Source organism: Egretta garzetta, unplaced genomic scaffold (genome assembly GCF_000687185.1).
Source record: "Egretta garzetta isolate BGI_Z169 unplaced genomic scaffold, ASM68718v1 scaffold44, whole genome shotgun sequence".
Classification (NCBI taxonomy): domain Eukaryota; kingdom Metazoa; phylum Chordata; class Aves; order Pelecaniformes; family Ardeidae; genus Egretta; species Egretta garzetta.
Genome location: NW_009259490.1, coordinates 178,922 through 186,368, shown reverse-complemented (window position 1 = coordinate 186,368; position 7,447 = coordinate 178,922). Strand labels below are relative to the sequence as shown.

The 7,447-nt window shown below is 47.1% G+C and overlaps 1 protein-coding gene across 1 annotated transcript in view; it reads right to left on the bottom strand.

Moving 5' to 3' along the window:
- Positions 1-7,447, bottom strand: part of TH (tyrosine hydroxylase) — a 21,449-nt gene that overhangs the window by 13,410 nt on the left and 592 nt on the right. The window contains exon 2 of the mRNA XM_009637283.2: positions 2,957-3,160. Within this exon, the coding sequence (XP_009635578.1) occupies positions 2,957-3,160 (204 nt within the window). The remainder of the gene's footprint in view (positions 1-2,956; positions 3,161-7,447) is intronic.

Below are 7,447 nucleotides of genomic sequence, written 5' to 3'. Positions count from 1 at the left end.
AGGCCGCCCCCCAGCCTGTACTGGTGTATGGGGTTAAACCTCCCCAGGTACAGCACCTGACACTTGCCCTTGTTGAACTTCATATGCATATATTTGGGGGAGACCCCCCCTTGTCTTCTTCTATGTTTTGGGGTTTTTTTCCTCCATACTGGGATAAACACACCTACCCATTAATTTCACTGGTTTTCTTTCTGGACAGACAACCATTGGGGTTGCTCAATAACTATCGGGAGAAGACTTCCACGGTGGCAGAGAAGATCGTATCAAGGGGGGAAACCAACGTGGCAGAATGCCACCTCCCAGGACCCCCTTTACCCGGCGGGCTGCGGGCTCGCCGTCAGAGCGGGTATCATCGGGACCCGTTATCAAAACTCACCCATCCCAAAGAATAAGCAGAAGACACAATGGAGTCTATAGTCTTCCAAAGGGCCCCGGTAGATTTGTGGATATTTCCTTTACCCCGGTGAACACTGGCAGTACAAGCCCTAGTCCTCGGGCAATGACCCAACCTTTCCAAAGTCTCTGCAAGATCTTTGGTAGAGGAAGAGGCATCATTTCTTTTGTTAATCAGAGGCAGAAAGATGAGAAGGAACAGATGCGATTCCACAGGTAAATTCAATTTAGGACCGTGTTTTTTAACATATCTACCAACTTCACTATTACATTGTCCCCTCAACAATCAATACCTTTGCATTAATCTGACAGCTGTGATTGCATTACCTATGCTTTGGCTGCATGTAGCACATAGAGAAGAGCGAAACCAGCTTCCCTGCAGCCTGGTTCATGATGAGGCAAATGTCATTATGCCCGTCTGCTTTCATATCTTGTACTGCATTGCCAGAGGGATCTTGGAAATGAATCGTCCTCTGTTGTGGCTTGACATGCTTGTCTTTTTATTATATTTAAAGCTCTCTCTGCAACAAGCTCAAAAAGCTCTTTTACTAGGAAAGTTCTTGATGAGGCAAGCAAATTGCTCCAGGAAGAAACAAATAATATTTATACATAAGCTGTCCTTGCTTCTTGCTTGATGTTTTAAAATTTGTTTAAATTATAGACTTCAAATGCAGAATAACATAAAATCTACCAAGTACAAGAACCTATACTTCTATGTTTCATACCCGCGAAACAGTCTGTTGCATCTGAAATGTTACACTGATGGATTTTTCATGCCTTATCTGGCAGCTATGCACTTCTAGAAAGGAGACCCCTACCATGGCAGCACCAAGGCTTTTGTCTGACAAGCTTGTCTTAGAGATTCTTTCAGTCTTGAGACAAGAACCATGGGCAATGAAGAGGTAGAATGCCCTACAATCTCAGGGAAATACTTATCCCCCAAACACACTTTTTTTATGTTTACAGCTGCTATGATAGAGGGTTTGCTGTATAGTGTTGCTGGTGATCTGTTTTTACCCCAAAAGTGGTTGCATAATTATCATGTGTATTAACATATGAGCTAGCAGCATGCCCTTGTGATGAGAAAGGCTGACCACACGCTGAACTGTAGTAGCAGGACTGTAGACAACAGGCCAAGGAAGTGATTCTCCTCTCTATCTGGGATGAGGGACACCACATCTGGAGTACCACATCCCGTAGAAAAAAGGCATTGATGTGCTGTAGCAGGTATAGTGGGTGGCTGCCAAGATGTTCAGGGGGCTGGAGCACAATGTTATATGAAGAAAGACTGAGGGAACTGGATTTTTTCAGCCTTAAAAAGTGAAGGGGGAGATTGGTTCACTGTCTACTGGTGCCTGGTGGGAGAGTGTAAAGAAGACAGAACCAGACTCATCTGAAAAGTACGCAGTGGGAAGACAAGAAGCAACGGGCAGAAGCTGGAAGCAAGGACATTAAAAAGAAAAATAAAAGAGAAAAATCTTTTTACCATGAAGGTAGTCAAACACTGCTCAAAGGGTCCAAAGAGACCATGGGATCTTTACCTTGGTGATATTCAAAATGCAACAAGCACAGCCCCAAACAACCTGCTGTGACTGGACCTGCTCGAGCAGGAGGCTGGACTAGAGACCTCTGGAGGGCCCTTGCAACCCATGTGACTGATTAATAGGAACAAATTGTCCTCTCCTCTCACTGCTGAAGTCAATGAAATTAAACTACTGTAGATAAAACATCTCAGAACCTCAGTTTGCAAAACACTTTTGAATCCTTCTGGATGAAAATGTACTACATAAATGCAAGATGTGGTGTTTTAATCACTGTTTAAATAGGCAGCACTTATCTCAGTCTTTCCATTCATGGTACTGAGATCCTAGATAACACAACATTATATTGCTGGCTAGGGGGAAAAAGCTCAATTAGTTACCAGTTTTGCCTGGTATTAAAACCACGTACAGGGAACATCTCTGGGGGAACCATCAGAACCTTTAATATGTGAATCAAATTCATCCCTGGAGTAGGGAGGTAATTTTGATATCAATATACCAGTTTTACACCCAGGGTGAAGTTGTTCCTGTAACTCTTTGACCAAGGACCAATGTGGCAATGCCATTCAGAGACTGCCAAAGACTTGACCCATGAGTAATGCAGGTTCTGTCTGCAGCCATGCAGGGTGCACAGCTTGCTTTGAATGTGGGATCAGAGCCCTGTGCATGAAAGCTGAAGTACTGAGCAGTGGAGGGGGCTGTCAGGGCATGCTACAAGCCACAAGAGTGCGGACTGTAGGTGTGAAATTGTATGGCTGGATCCAGTAAGTAAGCAAAGTTGAGCCCAGAACTTAACAGCACCACCAGACAGAGGTATGGCTCATTCTTAGTGATGGGAAGTGAGGGCACGCTGGGGCATGAGCAAAGCATGACTGTGGGTACATCAGACAATTATCTGATAGTTTACAGCAGGCCCACCTAGTCTGAGTATTCTTTAATAGACTCAGGTGATACTTCTCACAAAACAGCCATGAACCCTGTTGTGTGTTCCTTCAGTCCCATACAATAGGTTAGGTACTCACCTCAAACACCTTCAGTGCACGGGACAGTGGTGAAGTCTTGGCTCCCTTAAGCATGAAGAAGAGGTTCAGCATCGCTCTGCCATCCTTCTCCTCAAAGACAATGGTCTCTGTAGACTCTGCAGCATCAGCAGCTGCAGCTCCAGCCTCTCTTTCCTTCCTGGCATCTTCAATGAGGCTTTGACGTCTACCAATGAACCGTGGAGACTGAAGGCAGAACAGAAATAAATAACACCTCTGGTAGAGCTCTAGGGGAGATTAGAGGCATCCCCGGTAGCTGGATGAGGCGTGATGGATGTGTCTCAGGAGAGGAAGAAGGGGAAGGTTGGACTGACTTGCCTGGCTTTGTAGAGGAAGCTCTGGTGATCAGGTCTGAGGCTTTCAACTTGAACTTTTGGAAATTTGGAGCTTTAGCAAAAATCTGTGTAAAATACCATTGTAGCATGGCTAGAGAGTGGGCTTCTCCCCTCACCTTCCCTAGCAACAGTTTTCAATTTCCTTCAAAAAATAAAAATCAGAAACAATCTCACACCATTTTCAGGCGCCTGATGAACTCAAGTGGAGAGGCATTAGGTAAACATCATGTCATCTGATAAAAGATACGCTGTGAGGGACAGCTGAAGCCCACGTCTGTGTCCCGGCCAGGAAACACAAACAGTTTGCAGGTGTATTAGCAGGGCAGCTTAGCTAAACTGCTCCCAGGACCCAACGTGACATTTTCTTCTGACATTAAGTGAATGCTTGCCCATTGAAGTGTAACTAGAACCACATCCGTGTACCCCAGAAAATAAATCCCTCCCACTGATCTATAGATTTAGTTTGTCCTAACAAACTCCTGCAGATTTCTGTTACTTGGAATTGCACCAAAAAAGCTGCAACTCTGTGACTGGGGTCACGTTAGGTCACTTGTTTATATTTATAGTGAGCTACAAACTGTTTCCATCACTGCTGTTTCTTTTGTTATACAAATAGCTCATATACTAACTTACTTGTTCTCGGTCTTTTTACAACCAACTTTTTGTTTAGAGGCAGCTCAGCTGGTTCCAGTTTTCTGTGCTCAATACCCAAACCAGATGACAAACCCTCAGAACTTGCTAGAAGAAACCTGGGGCAGCACTGAAGAAGGAGCAGAACATAAAGCCATCGCATACCTGCATAAAGAGTGGGACTGGCTGCAGTTTTCCCTCCGATTACATTGAAAACGTCTGGAAAAGAGAGAGGTGCTAACCAAGCAGCGCCTTCCCTACCTTGTGAAAATCTGCAGAGTGTTTCCCTTTTAAAAACACAGCCTGTTCAACTACTAAGCCAATTTTCTCTCTGATTTTCAAAGCCCACCATCAATAACTAATATTTCCTGTGAAAATCCTCTTGGACGCTTTAGCAGTGTAAAGCTGACATTTTAAATGCAGCCTGAAAAATGCAGCACACCTAGGCAGCGGCCCACGCGTTTTTATCCGCTCCCTTTTTAATAAAGATACCCCTCTGAAATTACATTTGCTGATCCTCAACCCCTTTATTCCTTGTGGCACAGAAAAACACCTTCTAATAAATAAGCACATATTGCTGCTTGTCTAAATCGGTGGTACTCATGCCCAAAGAGAGAAGACATCTAACAGGTATCCTGAGACATAACTTTCAAAAGCTTGGGAGCCTGTGCTCAGCTTTAAGCGTGTTTTATATCGCTACTGTGTTTAAAGCTAAGCCAGTGTTTACTTTGAAGTGCCTGCAATAAGCAGGGCAAACAGCCTTGCACCAGCCCCCGTCCCTGGGCTCCGCAGCGCTCCCAAGCCAGGCAGTGCTGTAGCTAAGGATGTTTTATCACGCTGGGCCCCGAGGCACGGAGGTGCAGCAGGATTTTACTCCTGGGGTGGAGCAGGGGAGAGGAGGGAAATTAGACCCCCATGTTTAGGCTGTATATCAAGTTAAAATCCGACTTGGAAGGCGTTTAAATAGCGAGAAGACCTGTGTGTCTGGAAAGCCACACTGGGAGAGGCAGCCACAACCAGTCAGACCCAAGTGCTGGGACCGGGTGGCCCCTGGCAGGCAGGAGCACGGGGTTTCAGTCCCTGTTGAGGGGTCTTGGAAGCTGCTTAGCTCCATGCTGGCATGTTTTGGGTGGGTAAATTTTAAAAAAAGAAAAAAGGCTGAATTTTGCTTGGGATAAGAGCTCTGGGAGGGGTCTGCCTGCCCGCTGCCTCTCCTGCTAGGTAGAGGCTGCCTGGCTGCGTGCTCCCCGGCTCATCGTCCTCTCCTCTGCCCCTCACATTTATGCTCATCGGGGTATTGCCTCCTTTTGCTGGAAATCAGGAATCTGGCAGATAAACTAGCCAAACTAGTCTCTCATGATAAATACCTTCCTTTCTTCGGCAGGCACTGTTACATGGTATTTCCGAATTGCCTTGCAGACTAGTTCCCTGAGTGCATATCTAGCTACAGTGAGAAGTTTAATTTGATTTTGCAAAGCATTTATTTGCCTAACTGGGGCCTGAATCTGATAGGGTCATTCACCTCTTGCAAAGGGTTAGTTTGGTTTTCCTTCTTTGAATTTGCTGCAGCTCAGAGTGCCCTGACTAAGCAGTGTCATGAAAAATAGGTGCTCTGAGTTAAAGTACTTTGGCTTTTTTCCCCCTCGCTCATTATTTACAGCAAGCAGGATGAATTGTGAAGACTATTTCCCTCCTTGCAGCATGGGGACAGTAACATCCCACCCCTGCTTCCCAGGGCGCTCGTTCCTGCCCGTCTGCCTCCAACTGCTGTCTCCTGCCTGTGTGCGCTGTAACCAAACCCTGCTCCTGCTACAGCCCCAGGTTGCCTGGTAAAAACTATTAGCAGCAGAAAAACTAAATATGTAGCAAAAAAAAATTCTCCATGGTGTGAGTTTGATGTTTGGCTGGCCCTGCTGACACATAAAATACCTGCCGGTATAGATGAGTTCTGGGGTTGCAAAGGTCTTTCCCCCCCACCAAGTTTGCAGAGTTTCCCCTGCATTGGGGTGCTGGTCCCTGGGGCTTAATGGCAAGGGAACACCCCAGACCTGCCAGAGCTTGTGCGGTGGTGGGCAGGGTCTGGGTGGCTGATCATCTGTGGTCATGCCGACACCACGCGATGGCACACACAGATGCAGAGTCTTGCCTGGTACAAGCCAACAAAATAAGAGACGGGATTGTGGAGAGCCCCTATGCTAGGTGAGAGCAAAGGGCAAAGCCTTGCCTGCAGCCAGCTCTCAGAGTGATCCCAACAGGGCTGAGGGGATTTTTATTTTGTTTTTCTGAGAATTTCCATTCAAAGAAGGGACACAAAGATGGGCTGAGGTTTTATGTCTGCCCCGGGCTGGAGGAGCTGCTCACCCCAGCAGGCTGCCACACTCCTACCAGCACACCTGGCGAACCCAAATTCCTCTGGCCCCTTCATTCAGTGGCCCATTGCCCATCGAACACGAAGCAACACCCCCGTGGGTAATAACCAAACACTTGCCCCTTCTCCAGACAGCAACAAGCGTCTCAAGTACTGATTTGATGAGCAGCCTGGAAAATACCAGGTTTTCAAGAACCACTTAAGTGTTCATTATTTTGCCAGAACGAAAATGGTTGTGTGAGAGAGAAGTTTTCCCTGATTTCCATTTATTAGAGAAAGCAAGCTTACCTCCTTGTTTCCTAAATGTTTCCCTTCCTTTCCAGCATGCTCCACTCTTCAAAACACCTCTCGCTGCCTATGTAGCGGCTGATTTTACTGAGTCAGAGCATCACACGGAGTTAAGAGGAGTGCAGGTGAAAAAAGTCAGCAGGCGTTGGGGAGGGAAAGGGGGAGTGCTATAACTGACCTGCTGGAGTCACCCTGCAGACGTCTGCCCAACGCATCTGCTCCCTCACCCGGCTCAACTCCCATCTTTCCTCCTGCCAAACATCCTGAGGGGTTCCCCTCCTGGTGCACCCGCTGCCACCGGCTGCTCTGGCTCCTCCAGGGTCACCCGCAGCCTGGCCACGTCTCTCACCCATGGGACTGTCCCATGCCGGGAGTCTCCGGGCTCCTCCTGCCTGTCCTGGCATTCAGGTTAGGTGGAGAGATGTCCTCGTCCCTACAGCCAGTCCAATGGCTTGGCCAGACTTGGCTTTCTAAAGGCACATGACAGCTCAGCGGGAAGTTTTCCTCTCCTTTCCCTGACACTTACAGCTCTGGTGTGTGCAGAAGCATTCCCCGGGCTAAACCCAGGGCTGAGACCACATCAAGGGAGCACTGGGAACAGAAATGAAGGATGTGCTGGGAGAAAGCAAAACTGCGGACGCAGCAGCAGTGAACAAACTGTTTAAATCGCCTGTGCCTCATATGTTGTCTGAAATAACAGCCACACTTTTTCATTATGCTGGAACAGCTGAAATCTCTGCAGTTTATTGCCTTGAAATCAGGGGAGCATAAAGGTTTTTGAATTACCTTTCACGCTGGAGATTCCCTGTTATTCCTGCCTAGGTCTATGGGTTATTTACCTTGCTTTTGGGG